This window comes from Theropithecus gelada, chromosome 1 (genome assembly GCF_003255815.1).
Source record: "Theropithecus gelada isolate Dixy chromosome 1, Tgel_1.0, whole genome shotgun sequence".
Taxonomy (NCBI): Eukaryota; Metazoa; Chordata; class Mammalia; order Primates; family Cercopithecidae; genus Theropithecus; species Theropithecus gelada.
In genome coordinates this window covers 219,596,565-219,613,526 of record NC_037668.1, presented here as the reverse complement: position 1 = coordinate 219,613,526, position 16,962 = coordinate 219,596,565, and the positions used below count along the sequence as shown (strand labels likewise).

The 16,962-nt window shown below is 42.6% G+C and overlaps 1 protein-coding gene across 2 annotated transcripts in view; it reads left to right on the top strand.

Annotated features, from left to right (window-relative positions):
- The window catches only part of SMYD3 (SET and MYND domain containing 3), a 743,226-nt gene that overhangs the window by 707,232 nt on the left and 19,032 nt on the right, over window positions 1-16,962 (top strand). Inside the window, exons 12-13 of one of the 2 annotated variants that reach the window (XM_025385504.1) lie at window positions 9,698-9,749; window positions 14,225-14,333. In XM_025385504.1, coding sequence (XP_025241289.1) covers window positions 9,698-9,749; window positions 14,225-14,333 — 161 coding nt within the window. The remainder of the gene's footprint in view (window positions 1-9,697; window positions 9,750-14,224; window positions 14,334-16,962) is intronic. The other variant, XM_025385514.1, reaches the window with a different exon arrangement.

Here is a 16,962-nt window from a genome sequence, read left to right as displayed (position 1 = left end):
GGAATGTTGTATTAGAGGTACATTGCCAGATGCCACTTTGACTATGAGCATCTAGTTTAATCATTCAATTACTGATTTTGTCACAGGCAGTCCTACCCGCTGCTTTAAATTGCCAAAATAGCAAACAAGCCACTAATTATATTTGCAGAATTTGAAAAGCATGGCCAGCAGTTTCTCAGGACCATCAAGTCAAACCCAAATGGTTTTGCCACTTCTGTGCTGTCAGGTGTTTGAATTCCTGACTCACTTTGACGATGGCAAAATAAATAGATTCCCAAAGGGGAGAAATCTTTCTTCTCATGAATGTTTACTCTTCCCTCATCTTTTTCCCTTTCTTCCTCCCTTGGAGAAATACTGCTTGAGCAGTATTTATGGCTGTTTGTGCATTACCAAAAACTGTCAAAATCTTACAAGTTGATAAGTACAAAATAAGATTATTCATGACTGCAGGGTCTCCTCTGGGAACAAGATTAAAGGAACTACAGTGATTTGACCTCTAAGTAGGGATTTGGTTCTATCATTAAGTAAAGGAAATGCATATACACTTCCACAATCTAGAAGGAGTGACACATAATTGGTTTAGAGGGAGGGTAAAGAACTAGCCTTTTTACCTGGCCTTCAGAGACTGTGGGAGGAAGAGGGTGCCTGAGCAAAGAAAGCTCTGAACACATAGATATCAGATATAGTTTCTTTTTTAAAATTTTTAATTAATTAATTTTTTTTGAGGCATAGTCTCACTCTGTCGCCCAGTCTGGAGTGCAGTGGCACAATCTTGTCTCACTATAACCTCTGCCTCCCAGATTCAAGTGATTCTCCTGCCTCAGCCTCTGAGTAGCTGGGATTACAGGTGCATGCCACCATGCTCAGCTAATTTTTGTATTTTTAGTAGAGACGGGGTTTCACCATGTTGACCAGACTGGTCTCGAACTCCTGACCTCAGGTGATCCACCCACCTCGGCCTCCCAAAGTGCTGGGATTACAGGTGTGAGCCACCAAGCCAGGCCTCCATCTTTTAAATGTATCTTTTACAGAGTAAATGCTTTTAATTTTGATGAAATCTAATTTTTCCATTTTTTTTCTTCTATGAATCATGTTTTTGGTGTCATATATAAGAACTCTTGCCTAACTCAAGGTCATGAAGATTTTCTCCCATGTCTTCTAACATTTTTACAAGTTTGTATTTAGATCAATGATCTATTTGAGTTCATGGCCTCATAATTGACCTTGATACAAGTTATGAAGTTCAGGTTGAAGTTCGTTTTTCTTCCTAAACTGGACTATACATTTTCCAGAGAAGATATCCAAATGGCTGATAAACACATGAAAAGATGCTCAGCATGATTAACCATGAGGGAAATGCAAACCAAAACCACAGTGAGAGAGCCCTGCACACCCACTGGGATGGATAGAATAGAAAAGGTAGATAACAGGTGTTGTTGAGGATGGTTAAAAATGCCATGGTGACTCCACTGAGTTGTTCTTATGCTGTAAAAAAAGAGGAAATAATAATTGGCTACATTTGTGTGAATCAATTTCTTGAATTTCTGTTGTGTTCCATTCATTTCGTGTCTATCTCTTTGCCAACGCCACACCGTCTTGAGTGCTGTGGCTTTCTAGTAAGTCTTAAAATTGGATTGTGTGAGCCTTTCAGTTTTATTCTTTTTAAGAACTGCTCAGACTATTCTAATTCCTTTGTGGTTCCATAGAAATTTTGGAACCAGTTTGTCTATATCTACAAATATCAAGCTTGGGTTTTTATTACACTTTCACTAAGTTAATTTAGAAAGACTCATCTTTACTACATTCATCTTCATTTTTAAATGGCAGTTTCTCTGGGTACAGATATCTTGGCTGATACTTTCTTTTGACACTTTGTATCATTATCCTGCCCTCTGTCTTTATTTTTTTGCGGGCCGGAGGCAGGGTGTAGAGACAGTATATCTCCTGGTTTTGGGTTGGGAAGTGAACATTTGAAATAACGTGTTATAACTCTGCATTCTGTTTTGTTCTGAGAGTTGTTGGTGGGCATTTTGTGGTGTATGGTTTTGTAACTTGGACTTCAGCTGCAGAGTGTGGAGTGCGCAGTGGAGCTCATCAGTGTTGTCTTTGCTTAGTGTTTTACTCTTCTTTTTTGTGATATGGGCAGACCACGAAGCTATGCAGAAGACACAGAGGACCTCTAGGAAATACCTTGAGCCTATAAGGCTTCCACTCCGCTGGTCACTTGTGCGTGAGAAGATACATCCAAGGTCCTCAAATCTCCCCTGGTTTTTACTTTTGACGAGGTTCTTTTGGGTCCCCCTTGTGTACATGCAATTTCCCAGTTACCCAGGTGATGTGGAGAGCTGGTCTCATTCCTTCTAAGACTGACTTGGGGGTGAATGGTAGATGGAAATAGCCTGAGGCAAGAAGACCATAGAATCCTGATTTTCTTACCCTAAAATATAGCTATTTAAAAAAATAAACACTTCTCAATTTTTTGTCTACCTTAGATCAATTTCTGATGCCCTAAAGTGGTTGCCTTTGGCAATTTTGACTAGTCTTGTACTCATTTTCTATGGACAAGAATCACTAATTACTTTATACCATCATTACCAGTGTCTGCTTGAATAAGATTTTTTTTTTTTTTTTTAAGAATAAATTGAACTAAAAAGTCCTTAGGACAGTGCCTGACATATGAAGCAAAGGCACTGACTGCATGAAATGCTGTTACTATAATTACCATTATTGTTGCTAGTGACACAGACAACTAGGCAGCCCCACTCCCAAGACATACCCATGGTTGTCCATTGCAGGATAATTTTTGTAAGGGATCCTCTTCCTCGCCTCTTATTTTTAGTAGCTCCTTTGTTGTAGAGCAAGCGTCAGCAACTATTCTGTGAAGAGCCAGGTAGTAAAGATTTTCAGCTTTGCAAGCCATACATCCACCTACTTAATTGTGCTCTTGTAGCTTGAAAGCAACTGTGGACAGCATATAAATGAATGGACACGGCTGTGTCCTCACAAAACCTTATTTACAAAAGCATGTTGTTCATGGGATTTGGCTTTGAGGTGAAGTTTACCAACCTCTGCTATCGCCTCACTTTCTCATGATTCTGCCTCTAAGCAGTGCTAGCTACTCTGCCACAACAGGCTGTATTTTTTCGTCGAAAATCTTCAAAGAAGAGAACCTCTCTGCTTCCCAGAACCTCCCAACACCTGTGCTGTGAAAACCCATCCTGTGACTTCTTCAAGGTCTGTGGGCTCTGAGTACTTGGCATCTGTAGTGATTGATTTCAATAAGAGTACCAGTAACACTAAAATATATGTCAACAACAACATATAAGTATAGTGTTAAACAACATTGTAGATACAGATACATACTGCTTGGTGAGCTCACTGATGCCAAACTACATTTCATCTTCTATTTTAAAGTAAATTGTGCAGATTTTTATTCATGTTTAATTTTTGTAACTTTCATCTTTTCTTTCCAAGCAAGGGAAGGGTATGTAGGTATTTTTGAACCACAGTGTTACTTTCTTATTGATTTAACACTCAATCTCTGAGATCATTAAATCCCTAGATTACCTGTTAACCTGACTGCTCTCGGCAAAGTGGCTTTATACTAAGAAATTAAAACAGAACATTAAATCAGTTTTTCAGATGTTTAAAATTATTAAATAAACATATACTATGAAGGATATATAAGTCACAGATGAACTGTTAAAGAATAGTAAAGAAAGTATGTTACTTTCTCAGGCGCTTTATGGATGTGGAGAGGCTTTAGAACAATTGAATCTGACTGTTTCTCCAACTGATGTATATGCTACGATTATTGTGTATTTTAATTTTTTACCATATTGTTAACCCATAAAAATTATTTTGTCCGTATTCATAGATTTGCCCATATGAAGCATTCTCTTTGTCCGTTTTTTCTTGTATCTTACACCATCCATCTGGGATAACTTTCCTTCTACCTAGAATGTTAGAAATTCCTTTTGTGAAGATCTGGTGACACATTTTCAATTTTTCTTTGTCTAAACGTATTTTTATTTCATCTTTATCCTTTTTAAGAGATTTATTGAGAGACAATTTATACAGCTTACAGTTTATCCGTTTAAAGTGTATACTTCAGTGGTTTTCAATATATTTAAATATATGTGCAACCATGACTACAGTCAATTTTAGAACATTTTCATCATCATCAGAAGCCTGCACCCTTCAGCTCTTCAACCTTATTCTTGAAAGATGTCTTTTGGGATGCAGAATTCTAGCGGAGGAGTTTGTTTTCCTCCGGCGCATGGCAGATGTCGTTCCACTGGCTTTCAGCTTCCACTCTTGCAGCCGCCTGTCAGCTCTCTGTGACTCTTTTGAATATAATCTGTTTCCTTCTGTTATCTGCAGTCATGTCTTACTCGCCATTCCAAATAAGTTGGCCAAAAGGAAGAATTTCCTGCTAGACCCCATCCTGCTGGGGAGACAGTGGACTTGCTCTTTGGTCCCCCACGCCCCGCAGAGCAGGGGAGGACAGAGACTCCAGGCAGACCAGCTGTTGGGCCATTCTGCTTACTTGTCAGGAGTCCTTCTTCACTCACATTTTGGCCTGACAGTGCCTTACTATTTTGCCAGCATCTTACTGCTTTTTAGAATATTTCATCAAGCATTTTACATTGTTTTCAGTATGTTTCCATTGAATCGGTATAGCTACCATGCCTGCTGCATTTCTAGGAGTAGAATGTAAACCAGCTTTTATAAACTTGAACTACAACATTCAAATAAATTTAAACTTCTATGAAAATTGTAAAATTTCTGCTGTAAGTTTCTTCTTGAGGGATGACCTCAATGATATGACCATCTTTTGAGGGCTTTAGTGTATACATTCAGAACCTTATCTTTTATTGCCCACATAATAAGGATAGACTACAGGATAAATGCAGTTTCTATAGGGAAAATCTCATTACCATTTTTTTCTCAAGGATGTATTAAACTAAATTATGGTTATTTTATACTTCGGTCGTGGTAGCCAGTCTTTCTGAAATCCTTCAAGATGTCATCAAATGTGTCATACCCTAAAAAAATAGTGCTGTCTTATATGAGACAGGCAAAAGGACAGCATTATCACTATTATGAGTCTTCAAGAGGAAACTGTTTACATGAAGTGGAGGACCGTCCTGCCCGCCTGGAAGATGCTGGCCAGTCCTCACCCCTGTGCCACACTGAGGGCCAGCCACACAGCCCCTGAGGTTTCCCTTCTGCCAGCCAGGCTGCTTGTGAGCAAGGGAGTGAGGAAACTTTTAAGTCCAGAATGAAATGAAAATAATTGAACACGCTTAATATAAAAGTTACAAATATAGGCAGTAGTTTCTCAGTGTGTTTTCTAGAAGGAAAGACCAAAACCCAAGTTTGGTTCATTATTGGATGCTTAGCCCTATCTGCAACATAAATCTTTCCCTTAATGAGGACGCTCATCCAGAATCATCTCAACTACTCCAGGCTTTCCTCTGTGTTGCTGCCCATGCCACTTGTATTTTAAAAGAAACAGGCAAATGTAGAAGTAGTTCAAGTGGTTTTTTGTTTGTCTGTTTGTTTTTGGCTGTGGAAAATAACCATTTTGATGCTATCATGCTTTTTATTTTAGTGATTCCCCCCTCCCTCAGTGTGTAATCTCCATGTGGGTGTAACAGTGCATTCCACTAATTACCATACATTTACTAGCACTGGAAACTTAATACTAGTTTGTATTTGTGTGGAGTTGTATACATTTCCAGATGCTCTCCAATCTCTTATCACATTAATTGTGAATAGTCACTCAGCTAATTGGAAGAGCCCTGTCTTCAGCCCAAATCTTGTTATCTCCTTCATTCTAATTTATCTACTGCTTTCCTACCCTCTGTGCTCCTAAGTGTGAATAACATGGACATTTCAGATAATCGAAAGTCTCTTTTATTCTTATTATCTGATTAAAGATTCTAATAATGGATCATGTGCAAGTAACTCTTAATTGTCAAACTAATGAGAGTAAGAAAACCCTACTTCTAAAAAATTATGTATTTATTTTTAGAGATAGTCTTGTCTGTCACTCAGGCTGAAGTGTAGCAGCACTGTCATGGCTCACTACAGCCTCAAACTCCTGAGCTCAAGTGATCCTCCCACCTCAGCCTCCCAAGTAGCTGGGACTACAGCTATGCAACACCATGCATGGCTGACTAATTAAATTTTTTTTTCCTTTTGCAGAGATGGCATCTCACTGTGTTACCCAGGCTGCCCTTGAACTCCTGGCCTGGAGTAGTCTTCTCTCCTTGGCCTCCCAAAGCACTGGGATTAAGGGTGTGAGCCATGGCGCCTGGCCTAAACCCCACCTTTTGAGTGAAGGACCTATTTGGTGAAAGTTTTTAAGAGAAGTAGAATGTATCTCAGTTTATGGAGTAAAAGAAATGCAATAAAAATTTCATTGCAGTGAGACAAAATCTCACTGTGACATTGTCCAATTCTGCGTGACACTGCGAATTTTCTTTCAGTTACTCACATAGAGATGGGGGAGTGCAGATCCATCTTTCTTAATGAGGTGAGCCAATAGCACATATCATGGACCAAATAAGAGCCGAGGGTTCCGTCTGGGCTGGAACCCAAGTTCTTTTTCTTTTGGAAACAAGAATTCATGGCCCTAATCTCCTGTCACCAGTGGAGCACAGCAGTAGAGGTGATGGAGAAGCAATGAATCATCACCCACTTGGGAAACAGCACCTCTCCAGAGTAACAGCCTGGGTTAATTAAGGTCATGGTAAGAAATAGTTCTCCTTGTTCTGAGGTGGTTTCTTGACAGTAGGGCCCATCTTTCCCCTCCCCCCACTTTGGTTTTGTTTCCTCATGTTAGGACCTCCACCCGCCAGCAACAAAAATGTATCATATTACAAATAAAGTTATCCTGCCACAAAGGCATAAATAACTTCCATAAAACTGCTGCTTTAAATTAAACAGAGCCTAAGAAACATCAGATGACTGACTCCATGTGCCTCTCCTGCCTCTTTGCCCATTTACTCCTGGCACATGACACTGAGTTTCTACCTTTACTTTAAGACCTAAAACAAAGCCTTTTAATGTTGAATGTGGGCTGTTGCTCCCTCTGCTATTTTTCTAGCTATCAAGTCTATGTCTAATGTCTTGAAACAACATTGGAAGGCTGTTGTATACTGTTCGTTGAATGTATCATTTTATTTCTACAGAAGGCTCAAAATTTAGTAAAATTCCAAATCTTTTGAAACTTGAGGCTATCTACCAAAGTCCATCATTTCTAAAAGTGAAAAAGTAAAATCCAGTGCCCCGAGTATGAAAATTTTCAACTGTTCACAAAAATAGAGTAATATGACCTTTCTTATGTCTATCATCCAGCTTCAGTAATTCTTATCAAGATTTTGCCACACTTACCTTATCCGTCATCCTTCTTCTTTTTCCCTTTGTTGAATTATTTTAGTCTTTGTGCAGTTCTTAGCATTTTTGAATCTGTGACTTGCTGTCTTTAGTTTTGAAAACGTTCCACCATTACAGCTATCTATCTATCTATCGCTTCTGCCCCATTCTCTCCTTTCTCTCATTTGAGATTCCGGTTGACACATAAGAGACCTGTGCCCCTGTTTATTTCCATTCCATTGTCTCTGTGTCTTTTGGTGGAGATATTCATTTGACCTACCTTGAAGTTCACTAATTCTTTCCTCAGCTCTGACTAATCTAATGCTAAGCGGTTAAATTCTTAATTTTAGTTTTCTATTTTTCAGTTCTAAAACTTTCACTGGTTATTTTTTACATAATTTCTGGTTTTCTGCTAAAATTCTTACCTATTATTTAAGTTCTGAAACACATTTATGAGTTAAAGTCCGTGTATGAGAACCTTACTGTTTCAGTACCTGTAGGTCTGTCTCACTGTCTATGTTGTTTCTCTTGGTTTTCAGAGGGTTCTTGTATTTTCGTATGCCGGGTTATAATGTTACCAAATGCAGAACATTATACAGAAAATGTGAGGTAAGTTGAGGCTGGGGATGAAGTTGTCTCCTTCAGAGATGTTTACTTTTGCTTCTGGGAATCAGGAGAGAAAGAGATCATAACCTTAATCCAATCAGGATTTGAAGTGATTCATTCTTTGTAGTGGCTGCTTTATTTCTAAGTTACTGTACTATGCCTAGATAGATTGTAGTCCTTTGGTGGTCAGAATCGAAAGCCAGGGATGTTTACTAGAGCTCCTTGTTATCATTGTTGATCCCTGAATTCCAGTTTCTGTGTCTCCTTTTCTATGAGACTGCCAAAAACATTGCTCAGCTGGTGAGCCTGTGTCTACTAGAAGATCATCAAAGGGAAAAGCACCAATGAATACAAGGTTCACCTTCCATTCTTTCCATGATCCTGACTTTTCAAGATCTTGCTGCCTTAGTGCCTCCTTGATACCTTCAAACAGATTCTTAAAAATACTTTTTGGTCCATGTTTTCCTGTTTTCAGCAGCAGATAAGCTGCTTGGTCTGAAATAAGCTACTCCACCATTGTTGGAAGCTGAAAATCTGCTGAAGATACAGTTGGCCCTCCAAATTCATGCCTTCTGCATTGAGTGATCTGTGCTTGATTGAACTGGATGCAGAACATGTGGATATGCTGGGCCAACTGTGCTTTTGATCTGCAGTTGGTTGAACCTGCAGATGCAGAACCTGGGGATTTATAACCCGGGGATTTATAACCTGGGGATACCATGGGCTGACCGTAAGAGACTTAAACATCCACAGACTTTGGTATTTGTGGGGATCCTGGAACTAACGTCTTGTGCATACAGAGGAGTGACTAGATTTCAGTGAAATCTCAGATATTAGGTTTTAGGTCATTTAATTCATGTGCACCTCAGTTTTGTATTTCTGAAAAATGTGGACATTTTTTCTTCCATCCACAATGCCGTTTCACGCTCAGATTTCCTGGATTATCTCAGAAATACCTTTTTACAGTTGTCTTGGCTGAGTATGGATACATGAGGTGTGCACCTCGTATGTGATTGTTACATCTCCTACATCTCTTTTAATCTATGGTATTCTTCTGCTACCGTCTTTTTCTTTCGCTGTGATTGACTTGTTGAAGATCCTGGGTCCAGGCTTGTAGAATTTCCCATACCCCAGATTCAGCTGACTGCTTTACTTGTTCCTCTGTCCCTTGTTTTTCTGCATGAAATGGGATTTAACTTTGCAGGCTTGATTAGATTCAGCTTGAGTGTGTGGGGTTTTGTTTTGTTTCACAAGGATAGTTGATAGGTAGTCAAAAATAATTCTTCTGCATCTGATGGCACTCAGCGTCTAGTTATCCTACTTTGGTGATGCTAAGATTGATCAGTGGATTCAGGTGGTAACAAATTAATCCATCCACTATACAATTCTTTACTATCCTTTTATCTAATGGTTTCATCGAGTGATATTTTCTCCCCTCAGCCAAATAATTCTCCAGGAGTTGCAAAATGCCTTTTCTAATTCCATCCTCATTCCACATTTATCAGCTAAAATTCATACAACTGGAGCTATTTAGCGGCTCTAAAATGCAATCTAAACAGGCAGATTAAGTTCTCCTTTCAGGTTCAGTAATATATTTTGGATCAGTTTTTTAAAAATAATTGTCTTAACTTTGTGCTGCTATACCAAAATACCATAGACGGTAGTTCACAAAGAACAGAATTTTTTTTTTTTTTTTTTCTCACAGTTCTGGAGGTTGGGAAGTTCAAGCCATAAAATCCAAGCCAGCAGGTTGTCTGGTGAGGGCTGCTCTCCATTTCCAAGGTGATGTCTTGTTGCTACGTCCTCTGCAGGGGAGGAACACTGTGTCCTTGCACGGTGGAAAGCAAACAAGCTGAACCGTTCGTGAAACCTGTTTTATAAGGGCTTTGATCCCATTCGCAAGGGGAGGAGCCTTGGTGACCTAATCACCTCTTGAAGGCCCAACCTCCAAACACTGCCACAGTGGCCATTGAGTTTCAGCATCTGCATTTTGGAGGGAACACATTCAAACCAAAGCAGTAGCCCTGAATAACAAAGGCGTTTTCCTACCCTGTAAATGCCAGAGCTGCTATCTGAATAACGCGATTGGTAATTGCGTCACATAGAACCAATAGAGATCAGCAACCTCAGCCTGGCAGGATCTCTGAGATATTTCTTCTCCATGACCTTTTGACTTCAGATCCCAGTTCCCTGACCTTCGGCCTCCCTATGAAATATATCAGTAAGATCTTGGTGCTTATGGGTCTGAGTTAAAGCTGGTGTGCACATTTCCTCCTTTTCTCTGCGTGTTTAAACCCATTTCTTCTTATGCACTTATTCACCATAGAAACACCTAAAACATTTTTTTCCAATCTAGGCCGAGCATTCTGGAACATGTGATTGCTAGCATTATACCTATGAAAGGAAAATTTATAACACCCAAACAAACTGCCTTGTTGAATGATTTCGTCATATGCTTTGCTTGTATGTTTTTGTGGAGGTGTTTCTATTTCTGAATCACGGAGTCAGCTCAGACTCCACTGCACCCCCTTGGATCCCCAGATTCTGTTAAATCTCCCGCATAACCTTTCTTTTACCAAGTCCTTCTTTTCTGTTGATATTGCCACCATCCTACCTCAAGTCTTTTTCCTCTAGGGTCTGTTTTCCAATGTTCTTGGTTTTCTATTCTGATGAAATATCCTCAGCCCGCTTTGGTAGTGCCTCACAGCTGGCAAGGGAAGTCCAGAGTTCTAGCTTTGCGCGTGTGCCTCTGCACAGCCTGGCCTCCAGTGCACCTCCTTCCCCACTCCCCTCCTCTGCTGGCCGGACCAGCATGCTCACTGCCCCTTGGCATTCAGCCTCCCATCCCATCACCAGAGCAAGCATCCCTCTCTTCCCTTGTCCCAGGATCCCATCATCATCTCCAGTGGAAACCCGCTGAAACTCTGCCACTCCACTGATCACTGTGGTCCCGGTGCTCCCAGAGCACACATTGTCTGTGCCCTGGTCAGGTGGCTGTCACACGCCTTTCTGTATCATGATTTCATTTGCTTCACCTGCAAACTACATGCTAACCAAGGGCAGGGACTCACTTTGGACTTCTGCAGATAGCTTACGGGGCCGGACCCGGAATCCAGCATCTCATAGGTGCACCTTCCCCTCACCTTCTCACTCCGACTCCTGCTTTAGTCCTCACAGTCCTTGGACACACCTGATTGCTGCTTCATTTTGGACTGTAATCCTGGTCTTTATTTTTGACAGTCCTATCAAAAAGATGACTGTCTTTTTGTCCTGTCAAGACTACTACCTCCAGGCCCTCTTCTCTCCCCATCCCTGCTCTACACCATAAAGTGGATGGAAGGCCACACCCTTGGAGAATCTCCCAGCAGGAGTGAGCTTGACCAGTTCTCCTTGGAGCTATACTCCAGCAAGAAATCACGAGTTTTATTCTCTATTGCAGCTGGGAGGCCTCCAGAAACAAAACCAGGCCCGCAATCGGCAGCCCCACAGAGCTGTGAGACTGCCCTGTAAATATTTATTTGGAAGTCCCCCGTTACAAGCGCTTCCTCATGCTCTCCTTAGTAAGCTCTACTTCATTTTGAAATATCCGAGTGACCGGGGCAGGTACCTGTCATGGCGTAATGACGCACCACTTTCTCTACCGTCGTAGAACTGAAATTTTCTTTGCTTCTTCTAACTGACATGACAGACATCCACTTTGTGGAGTGATTATTAGTGTAAAATCACTTTTTGACCTTTAAATTTAATGATGCCACATTCATAGCAATAATATAACACCCCAAATCCAGGTGTGCTTTTCAAGGAAAGTGACCAGGGCAATTACCCTCTGATAATGGCGTCCTGCACTTATGCCCTTTGTCCGGGAATCTTAAAGTTATTTCTACACAAATAGATAATGATGTTCATTTTGTAAGGGGTGAGAGGTAACGTGATGAAGAAAAATCTAGGACCCAGGTGTCTCCTTTGTTGTTCCCCCTTCTGCTCCCTTTTCAGCCTTTCTTTTTTTTTTTTTTTTTTTTAAGATGGAGTCTTGCTCTTGTTGCCCAGGCTGGAGTGCAGTGCCGCGATCTCAGCTCACTGCAACCTCCATCTCCACCTCCCAGGTTCAAGCAGTTCTGCCTCAGCCTCCCGAGTAGCTGGGATTACAGGCGCATGCCACCATGCCCAGCTAATTTTTGTATTTTTAGTAGAGGCGGGGTTTCACCATACTGACCAGGCTAGTCTCAAACTCCTGACCTCGTGATCTGCCCGCCTCGGCCTCCCAAAGTGCTGGGACTGCAGGTGTGAGCCACTGTGCCTAGGCCCTTTTCAGCTTTTTAAGAGGCATGCCCAATCTTCTGTCAGTTTAAATACTTTCCTCCCAGGTACTGCTTTCTACTTTTTTAAGAGCATGAATGAAAACAAATGTTTCCATATCACATTTCATGGGGGGGAAGAGTTAAGATTCAGCGAGAGGGAATGGTTTGCAGATATGTGTGCACTTGTCAGAGAACATACCTGTCTCTCCTGGTAAATCTGCCTCATCACTATTACATCATAGAGCTTAGATGGGGTTCTCTGGGTTCATGGATGAAAAGCAGTTGGAACAGTGCCTGGCACATGGCAAGCCCTGTATAACTGATGGATTCTAGGATTATCTTATTGATGTCTGTGGGCAGGCACCTCCGTCCCTGGAGAAGCCGCATTTAGAGTGAGCCCTTGCTCGTTCTCTCTGACGGTTGGGATACACTTCCCTTCTCCTACCCAGCCAGGCCTCTCCAAATCCTTGGGAGCCAATGTAAGTCCAATTTCCCTGCTCCAGGAAGCCTTCCCCGGTCCAGCCGTCAGTCACCTCTTTGTCTTCACAATACTTGTATCATTTTCTCAGTTCAATTCAACAAACTTGAACATCTAGTGTACATTAAGTTATGCCTTGCTTGGGCGCTGACTCATGCTCCATCATGTAACCTTGTTTTAACTCCTACAGGAATGTGTGTCTTGTGTCTAATGGGATGATTCAGCCTTAAGGAAAAAACTTCTTTTTTTGAGACAGGGTCTCACTCTGTCACCCAGGGTGGAGTGCAGTGGTGTGAAACTGCAGCCTCAGCCTCCTGGGCTCGAGTGATCCTCCCACCTCAGCGTCCTAGGTAGCTGGGACTACAGGCTTGCTCCACTACACCTGGCTCATTTTTGTATTTTTTTATAGAGACAGGGTTTTGCCATGTTACCCAGGCTGGTCTCAAGCTCCTAAGCTCAAGCAATCCGCCTGCCTCAGCCTCCAAAGTGCTGGGATTACAGGTGGGAGCCATCACACCTGGCCTGAAAAGCTCATTTAAACTGTGGTTGTGTGTGTGTGTGTGTGTGTGTGTGTAGGCATTTCCCCCAGAGACAATTGTGCGTATACAGCAGGGGCTCATTATTCTCTAAGAGTAGGGGTAGAGGGTATTGGTGCCAGAACAGGCCAAACTGCTCATATTTGGTTAAATTCAAGGTGGTAAATTCTTGTTGAATTGAAGTAATACAGCTCATCACAGGGTCTGAAACACTCGGTAGCTGGAGGTGTGTGCAGTCCTTTCTTTGGTCCACGACAACACCGTATTCTATTCTGTTCTGTGTGAAAGGGGTCCAGCATGGATGGAGTTCCTCCTGCATGTCAGACGTCATGGAGAACGCAGATGGGGTGCCTGAATAAAAAGCATTATAATCCAGTGAGATGATAAATAAATACACACGTGCTTATAAGAAAGGTGTTCCATGGTGGACTCCACAGCTGAGATTCCATCAAAGGGTTTTGCGGTTAAAAGGGGGATGTGGTAGTATCTAGTTGGGGGATCATGAAAACTTTATTTATTCAACAAATATGTATTGAGAGGCAATCTTCTGTTCCAGGGCTCTGCTAGTGCTAGTGCTTCAGGGAGGAGCCTGGAGGAGAAGATTAGCACCTGTTCTCCCCGCCGCATCCCTCCCAAATAGCAACGCAGAGCTCCAAACTTTTGTTTCTCTTCTCTAGTGTTTATGAGGGGGACCTTCTAGTCCTATCATTTTTTTCCCTAACACAAAACGGGGAGGAGCTGGAGACCAATTGTGGATTGTGTGTTAATTCCCCTCAGTACTGCATTCTCCTGGATTGCAAAACTAATTTCCTCATTGACATTCACAGCTGGTGTTTGCTCCTACTTTCATAGTCTCCTGGTGAAATGCTGACTGCAAAGGTGAGAGCTGCTGACACTGTTTGCTGTGTGGTTTCTTCCAGGATTTTTTTCCCAGGAAGCCATCCCGTCAGAGGGGTTCAAGTGATGAAAGTTGGCAAACTGCAGCTACATCAAGGCATGTTTCCCCAAGCAATGAAGAATCTCAGACTGGTGAGTGTGCCAAAATCTCACGTAGTTCTGCCTGGCATCCTTTTTTTCTGCTGTTGCTGAACCCTTTTGTTATTGGTTAGCAACTCTACATATGTGGGCATGCATACACACGCATGCCCAATGTGTGCTGGTAAATGTTTAACAACCACTCTGGAAAAAAAACCTGCTTTGTGACATTTGCCTATTTCTGTGATGCAGGCATGCCAACCATGGCTGATTTTAAATGTAAAATCAACCTTCTTGTAAAAATAATCATAACAATTACTCTTGCACCCTGGTGCAAACCAGCCTCAGAACACCACTGCTCCTGTGCCCTCTCCACAAGGTCAACTCGTTTGTGCCTCCTCCCCATTGCCCACAGAACAGTCTATATCCCTTGCACGGCAAGCCCTTGACCCTCTTTGTGGCAGTTCAGCTTTACAGCCTCTTCTCCCCGCCCTTCCTCTCTCCCTTTCCACCCACCCAGTGCTCACTGCTGCTCACCAGGACCCACCGTGACCCTGAACTTCTCACTCCTCCGTCTTCACACAGCTATTTCCTCTGCCTTCAACGCCTTCCCCATCACAACCCCCTGGGCTTGACAGAACTCTGTAATCCCTTAAGGCCTAACTCCAGTGTTACTTTGCCATCCTACCCCTGCAGCTCTCTGCCCACCTTGCCAGGAGAGCCCTTTTCACATCACAGTAGGCATACCTGATGGCCACCCCTACCCCTGCCCCCAGGAGAGCATGAGGGCTTCGTGGTTATCTTGGTAACCAGCTCAGTGCCATGAAGGGATCTGGAACTTAGGAAGTATTCGTTATTGGGGGAAGGAGGAAGGAGGAAGGGAAGGAGTCAGTGAATATGGTTCTAGCAGTAAGTGTCAAGAAACTAAATGGGAGAACTGGTTTAGGGTTGGAATACCTTGTTAAAACACGATGGTTAGTTTCACCCACTTAAGGAGTCTCCTCTGCCCAGAGGAGCCCAGGGCTCTCTGCTGTCTGGCTTTCCCACCTCAGCAGAACTCCCTCTCCTCCAGTCCGTGACCCTTCCAAAGGAGAGCTCACATGCCCACCTAGCCAGGCACCGGTGGGTCATATGGAGACCTGGCGTGTGGGTATCATAGGAAGCACTTGACACTTTAACAGGACCCTCTGGGCCGCCATGCCCTTGTGTGCGGAAGAGTGGCGGTGCAAGGATCGGGCATCAGGGTTGCTCAGGGCGTGTCCAGGGGCCGGCTGATCTCATAACATTGGCAGCCGCCCACATGGACCTGAGAGAAATGACAAATGCCTGAGGGATTCTTAAAAATAAGATTCCCCCGTGCTCATTTTTGCCGAATGCTAGGCAGAGTGCCTTTATTTGATCTTTAAATAAAGTCAGCATGTGGCCAACAGGAGTAACACTCGGATTTCCTGAAGGCACTCAGCTCTTCCTGTTCTTTTTCTCATGTCTGGCATGTGTACCCAGGCTGGGGGAAGAACACCGCACTGTCTGGTGCAGCCTCAGGAAGGACTTTCCTTTTCTGGTCTTGGGGGTACTTAGCCAGTCGAATCAGCGAGGTACAGAAGATCCTTATTAAGGGCTTACTGTGTGAAAGTCTTGACAGAAAAATGATGTACAGGAAATTTCCTAATGTATGATATACCCAACACAGGGCCACCTGCAAGCAAATGTTTGTAAGTGATCAAACTAGACCTTTGTGTTTATATGGGACTAGAAACTATGAATACTGCTCATACATACATGATACGTGATCATACTTAGTCCTCATGACAGATGACAGCTGTATGAGGTCAGCGGGACAAACAGGAATTCCTTCCTATTTGAAAAATGAAGGCGCTCAGGTTTGGAGACATGCAAGAGCTCCCCGAAATTCACACGAGGCAAAGCCAGGTGTATTTGTTCAATTTAATTCAACACGGTGATCAAATACTTCTGCTACTTTGGATAAGACCCAGGCTGGGTGCAGTGGCTCACATCTATAATCCCAGCACTTTGGGAGGTCGAGGCAGGCAGATCACCTGAGGTCAGGAGTTCAAGACCAGTCTGGCCAACATGATGAAACCCCATCTCTACAAAAATACAAAAACTAGCCAAGCATGATAACGGGTGCCTGAAATCCCAGCTGCTCAGGAGGCTGAGATGGGAGAATCGCTTGAACCCAGGAGGCAGAGGTTACAGTGAGCCGAGATTGCACCATTGCCCTCCAGCCTGGGCGACAGTGTGAGACTCCGTCTCAAAAAAAAAAAAAAAAAAAAATCAGTATGGAGTGTACAATTTAATGGAGGAAATAAACACGTACAAGTCATTAAATCCAGGCCAGAAACCAAGGCTATGTTCTTTCCCTCTAGACTGGTCCAATTAAATAGATGAGGCTGTCTAGTAAGATCAGTGTGTAGAAATCCCTTAAGCTCTAGCCGAACTCCTGTTGCCAACTTGGGGAAAATAAGGGAGAGAAATCAGAGAAGATTTAGATTGCTGCTTTTCTTTCCGTGAAGCTTTGTTCATTGCCATTGCATACAGAACTCTTGAAGGAGACATCTAAAACCCCCAGGTATGAGGACAAGCCTGAACAAACCCAGACAGACATCTCGCTATGGGTTTTCAGGATAATGTGGCCTGGGCTGATGGTACTGACCATCACCAG